The sequence below is a fragment of the Amblyomma maculatum genome, chromosome 7 (genome assembly GCF_055883805.1).
Source record: "Amblyomma maculatum isolate TAMU_Amacu chromosome 7, ASM5588380v1, whole genome shotgun sequence".
Classification (NCBI taxonomy): domain Eukaryota; kingdom Metazoa; phylum Arthropoda; class Arachnida; order Ixodida; family Ixodidae; genus Amblyomma; species Amblyomma maculatum.
The window spans coordinates 2,671,364-2,689,450 of NC_139350.1; the positions used below are offsets into that span (position 1 = coordinate 2,671,364).

Below are 18,087 nucleotides of genomic sequence, written 5' to 3' on the forward strand. Positions count from 1 at the left end.
GTGCACAACTCGCAAAAAAAGAATTACAAACGTACTTGGCAGCTCAACACTCCACGACACATGCGCAAGCACAAAGAAAAAAGTGGCGAGGCGTAGCCAGGCAACAAAAAACGAGGAATCATCCCATCGTTCCTTCTTGGCTAATGTTTACAGCGATGAGCATGGCACCTTTACATTTCGGTTGAACACCAGCGCCGCTTCCGCTATCACCACCACCATCACCTCACCTTTGCTGCCCTCATGCATTCCTCCATGCCCTCATGGCCGCTCTGCACAAATGTGAGCTCCATCGCCTGTCCAAATTAACCGAAGGGTGGCCAAATTTGTCCAAATTAATGAGCTTCACGCCATAGAATAGTATATGTGGTTGATGGGACCGGATGGGCTGTCCAAATTATCCGATTTTCCCAATTAACGAGGGTCATGTTAACGAGGTTTTACTGTATCATCTAAAACTTTGGATTGTGGTGTTCTGATTCACTCTATTATGTCCATACAACACAGTGGGATATCTGGATGGTTGAAAGTTGTCTATGCTGATTTTGAGGGATCAATGGCAGAGTGCTTTCAGCAGTACGATGGAGGGGAGTGCTTGTGAGAAGCTCTGAAGATGCGCTCTTCTTTTGCAGTCAAGGCATTTCACCTCAAGTGGGATGAGATCACACTGGACAGCAATGTGGCCAAGTGGGCGGTGCACGTGATTCAGCTGAGCAAGCAGAAGCGCCACCTGGACCGGGCAAATCTGCTCAACTTTTGGGAAGTACTGGACAGGTACGACCTGAGCATCACAGGTTGCTCACTCTGCCGTTGCCTCCTCCTTCTTCCAGTGTGGATTTTCAGTTTGAAGCGAATCCAGTCGTAGCTCAGAGAGTGTTGCAGAACAGTACAGATCAGATAGTCTTCAACCTAGAAGCAGGAATGCACTGCACCGCTCACCAAGTGTTGTTGTCTTGCATTAAAGTAGCATTGGAACTGCCACGGGCTGTCATATGATGTCTAATAGTGTTCTGTTTGAATCACTCATTAAAGTGATGGTGAAATTAGTTTCTGCCATGCCTTGAGCAGCGAAGCATGCGATGCGAGGGCCACTGCTAGACTTTAGTCGGGTTGTCCACCATGTGACGGAGCACTGGAGTGGGTGCAGGAGACCAAGGGCCACATGGCACTCCCCAGTATCCTAGTCACACAGCGTGCAGTTCGATATGCATATGACTTTGACGCAGTATTTTCAAAGGCGTAAGCTGTGTGTGTGGCACAGCTAATAATTGAAAATACAGTCAGCGACCAACTTTACAGACTCTGGGGCCACAAAAACATTTAAAAAAAAAAATCAGGCAGTCCAGAAAATAAATTTTCACGGAAAAATCGCTTTGTGTCAACTTGCATCTGTCTGTGTGGCATTTTGACGCTTCACATGATCTTGCCATTTGTTTGCATTGCGACAAGCAGCAGCTGCTTTCAGGAAGGGGTAGAATTGCTGCTCCATTTGCTCTATTCTGCTACCAAACGCAATACCAAACGCAATATTGCTGCATAAACTGCTCCAGACGAGCTGCCCTGATGTTTTGCCATCAATTTTAGCCAAACGTGGTTTTGCCGCACATGGACCATTAATGGTATTGCCTACAAAAAAATGGAATTTGATTAAGCCACTGTGAGAAGTGATAGCACTTTATGAATTGCACGTGCACACTATAGGGACTGGTCTGAATAATGGGAGCGCACCAGCGGCACAGTTATAGTGCATCTCATGCTGTGCCTAATATGTGGAAAATTTTCATAAACCAGAGAAGCATGGAGCATAACCGATATTTGTTTACAAGTGTGATGTTCTAGGGACTGAAGTGAGAAATTAACACGCGAGGCGGCAGCACTTGAAAAAAAAGAAACGCTCTAATTTAACACTGGAAAAACAACACGTACAAGTGAGAAAAGGAAACATGCAACGAACAGGAAAATAATCTACAAAGAAAAGGTCCAGTCATATATTCGTGTCCTTAAAAGTGGTGGTGCGTCCGGCAGTCGGTGCTACTGGGTGCATCCCTAATCGAAGTGTTGGGTCAACAGTCGCATCTGCAGCAGGCCTCTGCGCTGCAGCCTGGATCCGTCAGCTACGTGTCTCGTTCGCGTACTTCAGATGGCTGGAGCGGCGTCTGGTGGAGACACGGGCAGCTTGTGTTTGGTCACCCGAATGGTTGCCGCATCATCACAGCTGCGATCCATGGAAGGTCTGAGAGCAGCTGCGCCTTAGTCTAGTAGTTCAGGCAGATGCGTCTGGAGACAGGATAGAGTCCGATCCAGGTGCTGCGAAGAGTTGTTTGCCTCTGTAGACTCAGTTGTGCATGTGCACGCACCACACCACAAAACACACCACGCACTACCTCACAATGCACACACTATAAACAAAACCATCTGTTGGCACAGGTTTACAGTTTGCACCAGAAATGCACACAATAGTCAGCGGTACAGCAGAGGTAACATAATGGCAAAATGGGCAGTAAGCCAGTCGCACAACAATACAGAACACTTTGAACAATATTTGGAATATGGGTGCTCTTCAGGAAATGATGCCCAACTCACATAACGGGCACCTACATTTGAGGACCCTCACTTCTCAGTTGCACGGCCAATATTCCGGCGCCGTTCTCTTTCTGACTTCCCCGCTATACTCACGCTATCTTCTCCATGTGGCGCTTTCTTGATGCGCCACGCATTTGTTTTTCTCACCTCTCTTTGTTGTCTTCTGCGTCCTTCTTGTGTGGCGCTGGCTTATCACAACAAGCAAATTTAACACTAGCCATTAGTTGTTAGAAGGAATAAATTGCACAAAAATGCTTTGTGTACATGGCATAGGCACCTCCTGCTAGTTTTTTAGATTGCTAGTGGAGAGCAGTAAGCACGGAAGATATCGCAAACTACCACACACCGTTAGTATACTGCTTGAAGAGTATATTTGGAGCGTTATGGAGGGGGTGTGCTGAAGATGCCAATCACTAGCAACTTCCTCAAGGGTGCTGGAAAGCCATTACAGGGCCCTTCAGTACTGTCTGTCCTTCGTGAGGGCAGTGCTTGAATGCAAATTGGTACTCCACATTTGAGTCTGTCAAGTCAAAATATGCAAAGGTTTTAGACAAGCTTGGTTTGCTACTAGCGTGTTCTAAAATGTCGCTCAGGTCATCTGTGTTATTTCAAATGCCTGTACTTGTTTTGGCTGTTTGGCTTGTCAGAGGTGTGTGTAGTTAGCAAAGCATTGAAAATATAAAGAAAATAAATTGGCATTTTTTATATGTCAGGAATGGAAAATTGCAATTCGTAAAAAAAGCATTTCAACCTAGACATATGCACCAGAACATAAATCGAACGCTCCAAAAACTCTTGTTCTATTCCTCCAAAACTGCACCAAAAGGCTTTATTACTACTTTCTGGGCTGCTTCAGTATGCTTGAGCCTGCTTCCACCTCTGTCAGGATCTCAGCACCCGATGGCTGTACAGGTAAAGCTTGTTGATACGTTCCCGGTTCATACGATTTCTTATTTCATATGCTCAAAATCGCGGGCAGTTAAAAATCTCTCGTAGAGTTACATTTTTCTCCCGGTTAATTTGTTCCCGGATAACACAATTTCCCGGTTACTATTGTTATATATATATATATATATATATATATATATATATATATATATTGTTATGCACTTAGCGTCGCGACGGAGATGTTCTAGTCGGTTCAGTACGCTAGGTACACACGGCTAGCGGGAACGACACAAGTGCCTCAAGACAGAGGTCGAACGGGCGCGCACACTTCTTCCTCTTCCTTCTCTCTTCCCCCTTGCTCTGTTTGAGAACAAGTCCGTAACACTATGTTGGAAAGTTCGACGTATTGCGATCGTATAATAGTTTTGCGATCAACTGGACGTGTGCTAACGAGCACTCACAACATGAAAAAGTGATCAGCAGCTTTTCATCCACCACAGTTCCTTTCCTGCATTGCGGAGGCATCAAAGAAGGCCATCGTGCGAGCTCCGCGATCCTGCGGAAGCATGACTTCGTGAAGAGAAACTCGATAGCTTCTTTTCAGTGCCTTAGTGGCATAGGGCTGAACCATTTGAGAACTGCTATTCGCTTGCATACAAGCGGGCCGGGTCTGGGGGATGCAGCATGAGAAAAAAATGCAGCGGCTGTACACCATCGCGATGGCTTCTGCACAAGTCACTAGTGCAAGATGGAGTCACTGGTGCAAGAGGGCGAAGCATCCGGAAGTAACAAGGGAAGCGATTCCTCACATGGCAGGCAGTTCGGATTGTTTTCCCAGATATGGCTTTTTTCCCACATTTTTTAAAAACATTACAAAATTTTACTTTAATACAAATGGCATGTTGCCAATTAATGCGCACGCTTGGGCACAGTCCAGATACAGAAGTGAACCCATTGCGGTGGGAATTCTTCAGCGTTGGCCTTCGTAATTAATCTTAGCAACTGTGGCCGAAAGCCAATCTCGAAATCGGGTAGGCACTTTGCTAGTCATCAAAATTCAGTTTTTGACGGCGTTAGGATTGAGCAGGCAGTGCTGTGGTGTGTTTTCTCGTGGCTTGTTTTGAAAAGGAGCGCCACATTCCTTTACGCACCATCTCCCTAAACTTGCGCGTCTCCCATGGGCTGCGCTGCTACATTCTTACACATTTCGAGATGAAAGGACTCGGCACAAATGAGTTCTGCAAAGTTTGACCACTCTTAGTTTTAGCCGCAGTTTTGTGTCTGAAAATTAAGAGTGGGTGAATATTCAGATTTGCAGCTTTTCAACTCGATTTGTACTACACTTACGCATTTATGAACCTCCTAAATGTTCAGAAATGTGAATTCCTGTTTGATCATAGGAGCAAAATGTCACAAAGTTTCCAAAGCCTGTTTCTCACTGTTGTTACGTACCTTAACACTCTTGCTCTTTCTTCACTAAAGCTACTCGCACGGGAACGTGTACCAAGCGCTGCTGCATGGGCACCCGTGAGAGGAGGAGGAGGAACGGTCGTGTAGACACGCTCAAAAGCTGGCACTTTTCACTAGTGGGGCTTTTCATTTTTTGCATTTTTCGGTTCCTCAGCGGACAAAGAAGCTGGTTGGAAACGTGTTTATTGGTGCTTTTAAAAGCGAGGAATTATGATTGATTGATAGATTTTCGTCAGTGCTTGCCGCTTCAGGTTCTGAAAAACGAGCCGCGGACGTCGTTTTCAAAGAGATAGTTTAAGGCGGTGGAGGTGGCACCTCTTGTGTTGTTAAGGTGTAGGAGAGCCGAGAACAATGCCGAAGCCCTGATGTTTCTGTCCATGCTGTTAAGAGAAAGGAAGGGTGCAGTCTTCTCGTGGAGAATCATTGATACGCGTGTGCACAGCGACAGGTGCTCCAGGCGCCAGTTGTATTGCTTTCCTTCCCTTTGTGACCGCTCACTTATAAGGGGCCCACTAGACTCTGACGACAGACATTCTAGGTGACCTCCAAAAAAGGTCAACGAAACTAAATGTTGCTGCCCACAATGAACCATTCGCTTCAGCAGGGTGACGACTACACAGAGTGCTACCGGTGCAGGGGTGCCTTTCTTCGGCGCGTTTTGGACGTGTTCCCTACAATGGTACAAAACATACTGCCTTACCCTTTGATTCATTTTTACAGCAGCCAGGAAAAGATAGCTCTTTGCCCCGCCAGGTTGGCGCAGTGGTTATGGCTCTCGACTACTGTGACCAAGGATGCGGGATCGCATCCCGTCCTTGGCGGCCGATTTTTGATGGAGGCGAAAAGCAAGCCGTTCGTGTGCTGTGCAATTTCAGTGCAAGTTAAGAACCCCAGGTGGTTGAAATTTTCGGAGTCCTCCACTACGACGTCTCTCATAACCTGAGTCGCTTTGAGACATTAAACCCCACAAACCAAACCAAAATTTAGCTCTTTGCAGCAGCACTGGTGTCCGAAATCAATTACTTGTCTAACTTTAGCGATTAGTGGTTTCTAACGACCTGGGTCATTGACCAGAAGCCTAGACATGCCAGTTTTACGGCATTTTTCTCTCTCCACAAGACGAACAGCGAGGAAGTGCCTGACGACTTTTGATGCAGGCAGAGACAGTTCTTCACAGAAACCTTTGCCTTCTTAGTTCTACAGCTGCTCTGTGCAATCTCTAGTTGAGTTATCCGCTCGAGCGAGCATGCAGTGCTTGAGTTTCGGAAGCAGGATCACGTATGCGGTTAGAATGATTGAGACATCTGTTGTTTGAGGCTGACTCGGTTTCGCGAGGACAGCGTGGCACCGCCAGCAACAAACAGCGGTACGAGATGGTGGAGAGAGCGGTCATAAAGCCACTAACAAAAAGGGTCGACAACCGCGCCTCAGAGTCTATCGTTTATCACGCAAGTTACACGGAAAAACGAGCCATACTTTAATTATTGTAGGTTTTTTTTTTTTTTTTTTTTCCCCTTTTCTTGGAACGCGATGGTAGCCAGAACTCTGCAAGAGGAGGAGAGCAACAGCTGCGCTTGTATGCGGTGCAGATTAGATGACGTGGCCATGCTGCGTGTAGGAGAGGACAGTGTTTGAATTGCCAGCATATATGCCACTGCAGTTGTTTCCCAGCGACGGTTTTGATCATTTGCAATTGTCATCAGAAAAACTATGCATGTTAGAAGCAAGCAGAGGGCAGAAATGTCTGGCTCAAAGCCAAGTTCACCTGGTCACATCACATGCAGCAAAAAGTGCACTCTGGGACACCTAATGAGGAGGTTTCATTTTCGCGCTGTCACAGTTCGCGACTGCAACGTGGCGAAACCAACATGCAAGCACCGAGTAAGCTATGTGTCGTTGTGAACATTGCGTTTCAAGATCCATTCTGCAGTTCACATTTTTTTTTCTCCAGCTTTGTGAGGGAGCATGGAAGGGATGGCCGTACTAAGCGCTGCTGCTCGGGTTGTGGCTCCTGTTTTACTGCGTAAAATATTCAAAATAAAGTTTTCAAATGAACTCAAATGATTGCGGAATGAAAAAAACATGCTTGAAACATTTTTCAGCCATTTGGTCATTGCTCTCTACAAAGCAGTGGTCACAGTCACAGCATGGTACTCACCATGGTCACTGTGTTGCTGATGTTTGCTCGAAAATCAGTTATATCTGCATTGCTGTGTATATAGTATGATTGCACATCTCTGTTGATATAACTCAACATTGGGCCATTTTGACAAGTATGCATTTGCCTGCCCTCTTCTCTGAAGGTGGCAAGGCAACTTGAAATGTGCTCTAGCTGCACCAAAAAAAAAAAAGGGAAATGCTCAGGAAAAAATAATTTCAAGAAATGCACACTTTGTGAAGCTGTAAACCATAACGTTTTTCATGGCTGGCATTCACGTGTGCAACCAGTGGAACTTTGCACTTTGACTTACTGGTTTCACTCGAGCATAAAGAAAGTTGTTTGGTGAAAATATATAGACATAGTTTATTTTGAAACTCAAAATCACCAAATCATTATAACACAGTCATCCTGCTTCGCTGAAGTACAGCAGATTTACAGACTATTTACGGCAGTATGTTGGTGCTTGTGATCAACATTCAGATAGCTAACAAAACAGGCAATTTTCAAACTGGGGCAGACCATCTGCGTGTAAAATGGCCAAAAGCAAGGAATTGAGGAATTAAATCGAGTGGTTGCTTTGGGAAAAAGGGAGCATTTAAGGGGGTGAAACAGATCTTAAAACTGACATTTTTATTTAATTTAGACTAGAAAACTTCTAAACCTTGCATACGAATTGTTTTCTTTATAGATTCCAAATTTGCAGTTGTCATTGAGCTGCTAGTCTTAGATCAAACTGTGTAGTACAAAGTCTAGAGTGTATTTACGTAATAATGAACTTTAAAAATGTGTTTTGTGACCTAATTACTTTGTGGTACACAGAGAGTTCTCAGACTCAATGACTTCCTTCGCTTTTTCCCCAAAGTCGTGCCATCCCTACTACGTCGGGAATAAAATGGGATAGTGTCTGTTTTGCCGTAGTAAGCAGTGAGGTGAATGCTTAACCATGATGTGAAGAGTCCTTGTAGCAGCATGGATCACATACCGTATTTACTCGCATAATGCTCGCACCCCCAACATTGGGCGTCAAAAATTTGATTTTTTTCTCCCTCGCATAATCATTGCACCACCAATTTTACCACCGCAAGAGTCGTCTGCTAGTAGTAGCAAGCGCCATCTTTGGAGCTCTACTGAACCTAGCTGGCCTCGTTGTGTGCACGCGCTACCAGGTAGCAATAGCGTGCTGGGGTAGATCATCATCATCGGTTATGCTCTCATTTTTTTTTTTTTTATTTTACCTCCTTGATGCTTGTAGTCGTCGCCATTTTGCGAGTTGTCTCCACGTCTCGTCATTGTTCCTTCGCTCCGTCCGTGTTGCTTGCTTTGTTCCACCGTCTACCGTGTTCTTGGTGCCGCATCGCGGTGGGGTGGTACGCAATTTATACAGCTACTTTTAAGCTGAAAGGCTTTCGAGTACGGGCTACAGCATGTCAACCGCGCTGCCAGCAGGCACTTCGGCATCAACGAGCTCTGCGTAGTACGGAGACGGCGATTGCAGTGTCGACACGGACTCTGATCAAGGCTCTGATCAAGTCTCTGATCAAGATTAGAACTCTATGGTCTGCTGTGAGCGTTATACCATGAAACGCGGAGAGTGATGATGAGGCTGCATGCGGTAAATAAAGTGCTTTAGCAATTTGTGCTTTTGACGACCCTGTACTTTTATAACAAGGGTAAGTTCTGATTTAAAGTAATATTTTAGTTATATTTACAATAGCTGACCTATGAATCCCAATTCGTACCTATATAAATTTGCTTTTAGCACTCCCAAAACATTTGCTCGAAAATTTTCCCTGCGTAATTATCGCACCCCCCAACTTAGCATCAATTTTCCGCGAAAAAAGTGCTAGCATTATGCGATTAAATACAGTAAATAATGCAATAACATGTGCGTCTCTACGTGCGTCGTCTATCTCGCTCTCCTCCACCACCAAGAGATGTCCTCGGTTTCTATCCTGATCAGAGCTGGGAGGGAAGGCGGGCATATATGATCAGGGGGACACACAGTGTGGAATTCATTGGCCAGATTGTGAAACATATGAATCTCATCTTCATAGCTGGGCTGGTTGTTGGTGCACATTAGAAAGCAGTGCAAAGGACAGTTAGGTTGGGTAGGTGAAGGATTTATTTTCAATGCCTTTGCATCCTGCAGACATGGGTGGAAGCAGTGATAGCTACGGACAGCCTCTTCTAACAGCACATTCATATTCAGGGCAGACAGTCAGTGTGTTGCATCACATTCAGTTAGTTTCAAGCTCTGTAGTCATTAGCAGGATAGAAGAGTGTGGGTTGAACTGTACATTGCACACCAGCATTTTGTATTCACTTGCAGAACAGGGTCAGTTGTACATTGTGGATCTGTGCTTTTTCTTGTTTTGCAGGGTCGAGTTTCAGCGTACATGGATGCATGATGCAGCCCGGAATGCGTAATCCAAGCCAACAGCACAGTCCAGTGTTGGTATATGCTGCTGCTGTGTTCTGGAACTTTGGGACTGTAACCCCTCGTCTGCAAGGCTGTCCTAACTTCATTGTTTTGTTCAAACTGTTTTGGCCCTGCATCAACCTATTTTGTTCGTTCAGAACATTGTCTTTTTTTTTTTTTTTTTTTTTACAGCATTAAAGATGCCGTGGATTGTCATTGTGTGTGCAAACAAATCGTTTGTTCCATGAAGCCTTGCAGGTATCGCTTTTGCTTTTTGCTCTATGTTCAGTTTTCCACCCTCCACCCCGTTTTAGTGTATTGGGATGTGGTGGACTTACCGTGCTGTTGGTAGTGGGTGGTGGTTGACTGCACTTCCACCAGCCTCCAGTACAAAATATATTTCATCCACGAGTCACTGACTAGTACTGTTGTGTGTACGGCACAGCTGTTAAGAAGAGTGGCACAAGTGCTGCAAATTATGTTGCAGCAAGTAACTGTACCAGTCCTTAAACCTTTTCCCTTCTCACCCTTGCATTGCTTCCCAAGGTCTTTTTTTTTCTCCTGCATCTTCTTCAGAGTGATATACGCTAGCACTTGTGTAAAATACTTTCTTACTGTTGCTGCTGGTCCTTGTTTTTTTGTTTCACCCTCATTAGAGTGCACCCTTAAATACAGCTTCCATGTTGGATTGGCTTCCAGGTTGGATTGGCTTCCAGGAGCTCTATAGTACAGTCGAACCCGGATATATTGAACTTGAAGGGGATTGCGATATATCGATAATTCGATATACAGAAATCGGATGTATTTCGTTATTTTGAGTGTTGCTTCATAAATTTTCTTACAATAATATTACTCTTTATGTTGCCTATCAAAATCTATTACCATGGTAGGTCCCACCTGCGGTCTTGTACCATGGGACCTCTAGCTGTATATTGTACCTTGTTTTTTGATGCAAAAATAAACTTTCAACTTCAACTTCAAGACGTCACCTGCGATCGTGAAAAATTATACTGTATTTGTCGCGTAATCAATCCACTCTCATAATGAACCCACTCCCCATTTTTTTCCGCCGAGAATTCTGATTCTGATATCACGCTCCCATATGAAATAAGCGACCCGAGTTGGCAGCTCCTGCCTGTGGCTAGGGGTAACATGAATTCAAATGTCATGGCAGGCTGAGAGGCAGCTACACCGTGAAGCTGGGGCCACCCGAGGTCTCTCTTTGGCTGCCGTAGTATTGCTTTCGTAGTAAAAGAGGGACATGGGATTTTCAAGGGGATATTCCGCGAGTTCGATATAAGCAAAATTCGAATTATCCGGATTCGACTATATGAAAGAGCACTGAACAAGGGTAGAGTGAGGTAAGCCTTAGTTTGCAGGTGGAGCCAACGTTTCTGACAAGTGGACTTGTCTTCATCTGGGCAGAACAATCATCACTGGCAGGGGCTTAAGCAGGCTTTGGCTTCAGAAGAAAAGCTGGGGAAGGGGAGAATGGGTGAGAAGAAAGTAGGTCAAGGAGTGAAAAAAATTGAAAGATAAGAAAAAAGTTTCTTCAGTGTGTATTTCTCTGCCTGAAATGGGTGATCCTGCGGTCTGAAAAAGAAATAAAAGTGGCCGTACCAGAAAAAGCAGGTGCTTTTATTTCTTTTGTAGGCCACAGAATCACTGGTTCCAGGCTGATAAATACAGAAGAAACTTTCTTTTTTTTTTCACTCCTTGACCTACTTTCTTCTAGCCACTCTCCCCCTTCCCAGCTTTTCTTATTCGGAAGCAAAAGCGTATTTAAACCCCTGCCAGTGATGATCGCTCTGCCCAGCGGACTTGTCGGAAGCATTGGCTCGACCTGCGAACCAAGGCTTTTGCCCCTCTACCCTTGTTCAGTGCTCTTTCATACTGTGTAAGCCATCCTCTTCCTCTCATTCTACCAGGAGCTCTATAATGGTACTTTAATTCTTTGTGTAAAGGTGGGTTTCTTTCTCCTACTTTGCAAGTTGAGCAGTGATCTTTTTCATGTGCATTTTGTAATGTATTCATGTTGTACTATGCCCACATGTTTATCGGATGTCACCATCACAGTGCACCCTGGGCGATGCAAATCCATAATAAACATTATAGTGTGGCTGTTCCAGGAGGAGGTAGCTTTCATTTGGTGCTTGCACCTTTGTGTGTAAATAATTTGAGAGTACGTGCTGGGAGTTGCAAAAGTGCTGCACGCTAGTTTACCATGGTGAGTGATGTCCGCAGAGACTTATGAGGACAACCCAGTCCTGGTAATTTAGGCATACTGCAGTGTGTTTTCAGCTTTTTTTTTTTTTTATGTTTTGAAAACCCTTGGTGCAAGCATTGTGTATTGAATTGTGCGAGCCCTTGTCATTGCGGGCCGACCACAGTGACGAGCGCCAACGGTGGGGCACCTAGGGTTGTAGATAATATTTTTAAAATTGAAGACACCCAGTGTCACAGTGTGTTTGCATTTGCATTATGTGTGTCATCACCATCTGTCCCGCTGTGTGATGCGAGTGCACATTAAAGAACCCTCGGTAGTTGAAATTATTGGAGTCCTCTACTACAACATCCTTTGCAGCTTTAGTTGGTTTGGGATCTTAAGTCCCATTACCAAACCATCTCCCATTGTGGTTCCTTGCATGTTCACCAGCATACAAGGAACCAGCACAGGGTGTGAGGTGAGGCAGATGAGCAAGAGCTTGTTAGCAGTACACCCAGGATAAATGCAGTTGCATTGCATCTGCAGCTTATTCAGTCAACATGTCGGTGATAAACCCAACTACATAGCCTGGCCTCTGTCCTCCCAATGACCTTGTCTTCCTTTGCCCTGATCCCTGCAGACTTGCTCATCTGCCCAGTGGACTCTAAGCTTGAACCCAGTGCATTGCGGTCACCTTGCCTTCAATAGCACTACTGACAAAGGGCACAACACAGAGCTCACATGCAGCTAATTAGCTGACAAGCTGGTTAAATGCTGGCCACCAAGGGAATATTTATTCAAGTTTGTCAGCCAGTAAAGATATCTGTAGAGTCATCACAGTAGGTATGGAATACTATTTCAAACCTCCCCTTAGAATTTGTTCATCTTGTCTTGCCTATGCCCCATTTTCAATTTTAGCACATTTGTTTCCTCTGCTTTTTTGGTGTAACATGCGTAGCACCGAGATGTTATTTGTAGCTTGGCTGTCGTGCTACGCTGTTGTTTGTCCTCGCCCACAAGGTTGCACTTTTTAACATCTGGATAGTATTGCAAGAAACTATTAACTATATTTCAGCTGTTGGAAAAAATTTGCTTCAGAAAAAAAAAAAAAAGTTGGTGTAATCTGTGCTATACCTAGACTGGCCACTGCAGGAATGCATACGTGCTGACCTGTGTCTGTTTTGTAGCCATAAGGAAATGGATTTTGAGGAAATTTGCTTTATATCATTTATATCACGCATGTTTTGTGCTGCCGATGGCGAGTAACGGCGTGCGGTAGTTATTCATGCTGCTTACATCGTGTTATGCAAAGTAGTCGAGAGTGGTGGTTCTTACAGTCACTTGGGTAGGGTTGTTTGCGATTGCGACACCTTGATATAGTGCTCTGTAACTGCTGCCAAAGTCCTTGCAAATGACAAGCATGACATCCAGTGTCCCCTTGATGTACCCGTTGATATTGCTCACACTGGTCAATTCATGATGCTGCAAGTATGCAACTGCTATCAGGTGTCTCGCCTAACTGCAAATCTTGTATCAACAACTCTGTACTGAGTGCCGGTGCGCTCGCTTTAGAACCTTTGCCAGATTTTCAGTACAACAGCCTGACTTGTGATGTATGTGGGACCTTACTGTTGGTGATAAGTGAAAGCTCGTTAATTCGAACCTCAAACCTCAATAATTCGAATTTTCGGATAATTCGAACTACACTACTTGGTCCGGCCAAGCTCCATAGCGATCTGTGTATAAAAAAGCCCATTAATTTGAACGCGACTCGGTTCCGCTACGGATAATTCGAACTACGCGCCGCCTCGTCTGGGCAGCTTGGCGCACATGACGCGGCAAAAAAAAAAAGGGGGGGGGGGGGAGACACACCTCCGCGATCGGAAGGCATAAAGGCTGTGCACGTCCAAAACTGGGACAGAAGATGGAACCAGGTAAAACCTAGAGTAGGTAAAATTTTAATGGCGCCATGACCGGCGCGGCGTCCGGCGGTGTTGGAGGGAGGGGACGGCGGCCGCGGCAAGGTCAGTGCAAGGCCGCGGCGGCTGCCTGCTCTCCTGCGCAACCTCCGTAGCTAGCAACTAAATACTTATTAATTCCAACCCTGTTAATTTGGAAATAGGGATATAAGTACTGTCGGCGCGGTCCCAGCCAACGCCCATGAAAGGCTGATTTCGGACGGGCACTATGGATTAATTTTTTTTTTTTTTTTTTGCGATAGCCATTTATCCTTCCACCCATTAGTTGTCAACAGAAGCACGCAAGTCAGCCGCGATCCTAACGCCAGCTTTTAGCACCGTTCGCTTCAAAAGCGGCTTGCTGATATCGCGCGTTCTGATGACGAGTGGCAGTAGACAGCACCCGCCCCAGTCTCGCTCATAGCATAAAGCGAACGTACTGAAAGGAGGCTTCCACAACCGGGTAAGCGCTGGCACTTTGCCAAATTTGCCCCCCCCCCCCCCCCCCCCCCCCCCCCCTGCTGGAGCTAAAGTCAAAAGATAAACACGCTGTTATCGCTGCGCAGCATATTGGCACACTGCCAAAAAATGTGTTGTGGACCCTGACGGCGCGAAACGGAGGGACGCGCTAACGACTTTTTTTTTTTTTTTTTTTTTTTTTTTTTTCACATTCGTAGGCACAAATCGGGGCTGGGTGGGTTCATTATGCGAGCGAGTTCTTTACGCGTCTAAATACGGTACATTTAAATACAAATGGTTCCTGTCCGTTTTTTAGAGGCCATTCGATTATTCGAACCTTTTCCCCGGTCCCGTGAAGTTCGAACTAACGAGCTTTTTAGTACTGTAAAAACCTTGTCTGAGTGGCACAGCTTGTGTTGATGGTCACCATAAATGGAGACTATAGAATCTAGAATTTTGATGCCATCTAGGCAATACCTTGTGCAGGTTGTACAGGACAGATCCATGTGTGGATAGACAGAATTTGCGAACAAAGAAATGTAAAAGTATAGGCCTTAAATATGCCACCATATTAAGGGAGCCACTGACACCAAGGAAAGCCGGGTCTATTTGGGTTGTCTATCAATGGAAATTAGCGTGATCATAGATAAGAATGCAGCCAATGGGATTCAAACCCACGCCTTTGGAATTTCACATTCAGTGTTCTGCGGTGCGCCATTTTGATAGATTTCCATTTTCCTGTGTCACCCTGCTCCAAAAGGGGCAAATTAACATTGCACCTAAGCTGCTTCGAAAAAAAAAGAAAGCGCTATCACATGAAAATACCTACATTTAGAGCCATTCAAACTTTCAGTTTGCAGTGTACAATATTCTAGCTTACTGTAGCACAACGCTGGTGAGACCACTTGCACGCAACCAACTCAATGGGGCACAAGTAGAACTGGAGCACTGCACAGCCTTAGGCCGGCCCGTGACGCTTTTTCGCCGAGCATTAGCGGTCCCGGGTTGGACTCTGGCTTAAAGCTTGTCCGTGCAGTGAAGTTTGCGCGCGACCCCTGTGCCACCTACCGCAGTTCCAACGAAAGAAACTGTGAGAAGGCGCTGCGGCTCCAGCGCACGCTTTCAGACGCAGTTCAACGGCGGCAAGTAATGGTAGTGGTAGTCTCGGGAAAAAAAATTCGAGCAGAACAAAAAGAAATCGTCAGTATTGATACGCCATGGGGATTGCCATAGGTGCGAAGGGTAGTTGGGCATTGAATTCTTGATTCCCAGGCAGGCCGTAGAGAGACCGGCACTGCTTTCAGTAGGTTTTTTCCTATCAAGTACGGGTGATTGTTAGCTGAACGAAAATATGTAGGTACATAGCAGAATTAAGGCTGTAGATGGAGCACAATTTTCGGGAACTCTAATTGGAAAGCACTACCTTCTAGATTCCATGACAAAAAAAAAAAAAATCCTTAGCCATTACACCGCGAAATGCTTGGCAATAAGCAACTAGGTAACATCTCGCTGAAAATCTTATTTACGTCCGAGTTACGCAATCATCTGAAATACGTCAGAACTAAGAGAGGTTCTTTTTGTCCACATAGTAGCACTACCACGCGACTCGGTCAGTCGAGATTAGACCGGAAATACAGTTTTCTCCTTTTTATTATTATTTTTTTTTAGAACACCCGTCCCGTAACCACACATATATCAAGCGTCGCACACTTTTTCTGCTCGTCAGAGATTATCCGACTCTTTGCCAGGGATCTGGAACTCGCGAATCGCGGGCCGGGGAGCTGCGTTCTGCAGGCCGGCGGCTCTAAACATTTTAGCCTACGTTCCGAAAGCGGTACCACCAGCCTTGATCTGCAACTAAAACGCAAAGGCTTTGGACCCTTTTCGAATGACGACAGGCATTCACCGCTTAATCGGCATGAACTTTGGTGCATCACTCTGCCTCAAAGAGCGACTTCAATACAAGTCTTTGAATACAAATACGAGTGAATACAAAGAGTTTGTGTACTAGCTTTATGCAAAGAGCAATGCACCATACTGTCCGCTCTTTATTTCATTTCTAACTGTGCATTTTTTTGTGTGTCCCCTGAAAGGGGTCACAAAGAAGGGTAAACAACGCCATAACACTGATAGTTATTGAACCACCCATCATTCTCCCGCAAAAATTTTCGGTCTAGCTTCTGCAACACCAGAGATATCGGCGATTAAAAATGATCCTTCCAATTTTCCCTCTCAACTCGTACGCCGAAGGGAGCCATAAAAAGCAAAGAATACAAGCAAGGTCAAAGCTCCGCCCAGACATACGTCACTTCGACGAACTTCCGGTTGCCGCGCGCTCGCTCGCTGGCGTACTTGCGCCAACCCGTCCTCGCTCGCACACGCCTGAGGAGTTCGCCAGTTCGCGCAGCGACGGTTAGTGTAACCGCGAAACCGTGGTTATCCTATGGCGGACCAAACCATGGTTGCACCACTAACCGCGGTTACCGCAAACCGAGCTTGACGACCTCGGTTTGCGGCGTTAACCGAGGTTATGACGGCGTCTGTTTACGGAAGCTACTCGTCGGCGCCCGAGTGCGCGAAACGTACGAGCGGGTCTGCTTCACAAAGTTATTCATTTGCCCACTGTATCACGTTTAAAGATCGATGTATAGATTATGGTGCCGCCCGACGTCTTCGATTACGGCCGACAGCGCAGCGACAGTATCGTTTGAACGGCTTGTTGCTGAGCAGAACGTCAAAAAATACGCGGCCTTAGCTATGAAAGTACACGAGTTTGCAACGCTTGCAGCACGGGATGCCGCGAGCAGGCTGAGGTACGTTAGTTTCACGTACGTGGGAGCTTCACGTACGTGAAGCGCCTACGTGTGACCAGTGCGCATGCGCAGAACGTGAAGAGTCCGCGGGAGTTTCACGGACGTACGTGAGATTCGGATTTTCACGTTGCTGGCGTACGTAGAGTTTACAACACAACGACGCCCTGTCCACCCGCTTCACAGCAATAACAGATAACAGCTTCGCCGCTAATTCCTCGGCGCGATATCGTGTTCTAAACTGTTGTATTCGCTTTAAGCTTACCCAATCTTACCCTCGCGTAAAGTTTCAAGTGACAAATAGCCTTTTTTTTTTTAGATAGAAGGACGATTTTTCAGCTGTTAAGCCTGACGCAGAAGCGTTTGTCGTCGTCATAGCAACGATCTCGCGAGTTGAGCGAGAAGTGGCTAGAGTGCCAGATTCAAGCCGGCAGCCAACCGGAGTCAATCCGTTGTAGGGGCAAGGTTGTGAAGTTGTAAGCATGAGTTCTGTTGTCCAGCGAATTCGCTTTTCCAAAAGCGACGATCTGGATATGCTTCGGGACGTGAGAGAATGCAATCCGTTCGAAGACTGCATGCGACACGCTGTGCGGTGGACGCATATAGGTATGCGTCTTGCTAATTGTTCACTGTAGAGCAACCATGGTAGAAGAACAAATGGTAGCGTAACTCCCATAGAAGCCTGCGTGTCGACTCTGAGCGAGGCTTTAGTTTTCCAGCGCCCCCTGCGAACTGTGAGGCACAACAAACACGTGACGTTGCTTGTGACGTCACAGTGACGTACGTTTGGAGGGGAATTTGATTGTCTTTTTACTTATGAACGAAAAACAAGGCCAACAACGACGGAGACAGAACGATGCTCGGATAAGGCAGAAAAAATGGACACCGTAACTGTTCAGTCAACTTTACTTGACATGGATTTATACTGTCGTTTTACGTTAACTGAAATGTTACGGCATCTTTAACCACCTTATCATAGCATCGTTCTGTCTCCGTCGTCGTTAGCCTAGTCTTTCGTCGCGCGTCATGTAAACGCATTCTGGGGCTTATTTCTTCGGGCACGTTTGCTAACAAGGGCCTTCAAGTGAATTCGGCAAGCACATGGATAGAACCACATGGTTTGAGGCATATCACTA

At 45.7% G+C, this 18,087-nt stretch overlaps 1 protein-coding gene and 1 long non-coding RNA gene across 2 annotated transcripts in view; one reads left to right on the forward strand and one right to left on the reverse strand.

The window, feature by feature from the left end:
• The window catches only part of hyx (cell division cycle 73 hyrax), a 118,534-nt gene extending 106,466 nt beyond the window's left edge, over window positions 1-12,068 (forward strand). Inside the window, exons 14-15 of the mRNA XM_084608873.1 lie at window positions 630-771; window positions 9,478-12,068. Coding sequence (XP_084464999.1) covers window positions 630-771; window positions 9,478-9,526 — 191 coding nt within the window. The 3' untranslated portion in view covers window positions 9,527-12,068. The remainder of the gene's footprint in view (window positions 1-629; window positions 772-9,477) is intronic.
• The window catches only part of LOC146182597 (uncharacterized), a 169,064-nt gene continuing 152,686 nt past the window's right edge, over window positions 1,710-18,087 (reverse strand). The window contains exon 3 of the long non-coding RNA XR_014708616.1: window positions 1,710-2,304. This is a non-coding gene — a long non-coding RNA (uncharacterized LOC146182597). The remainder of the gene's footprint in view (window positions 2,305-18,087) is intronic.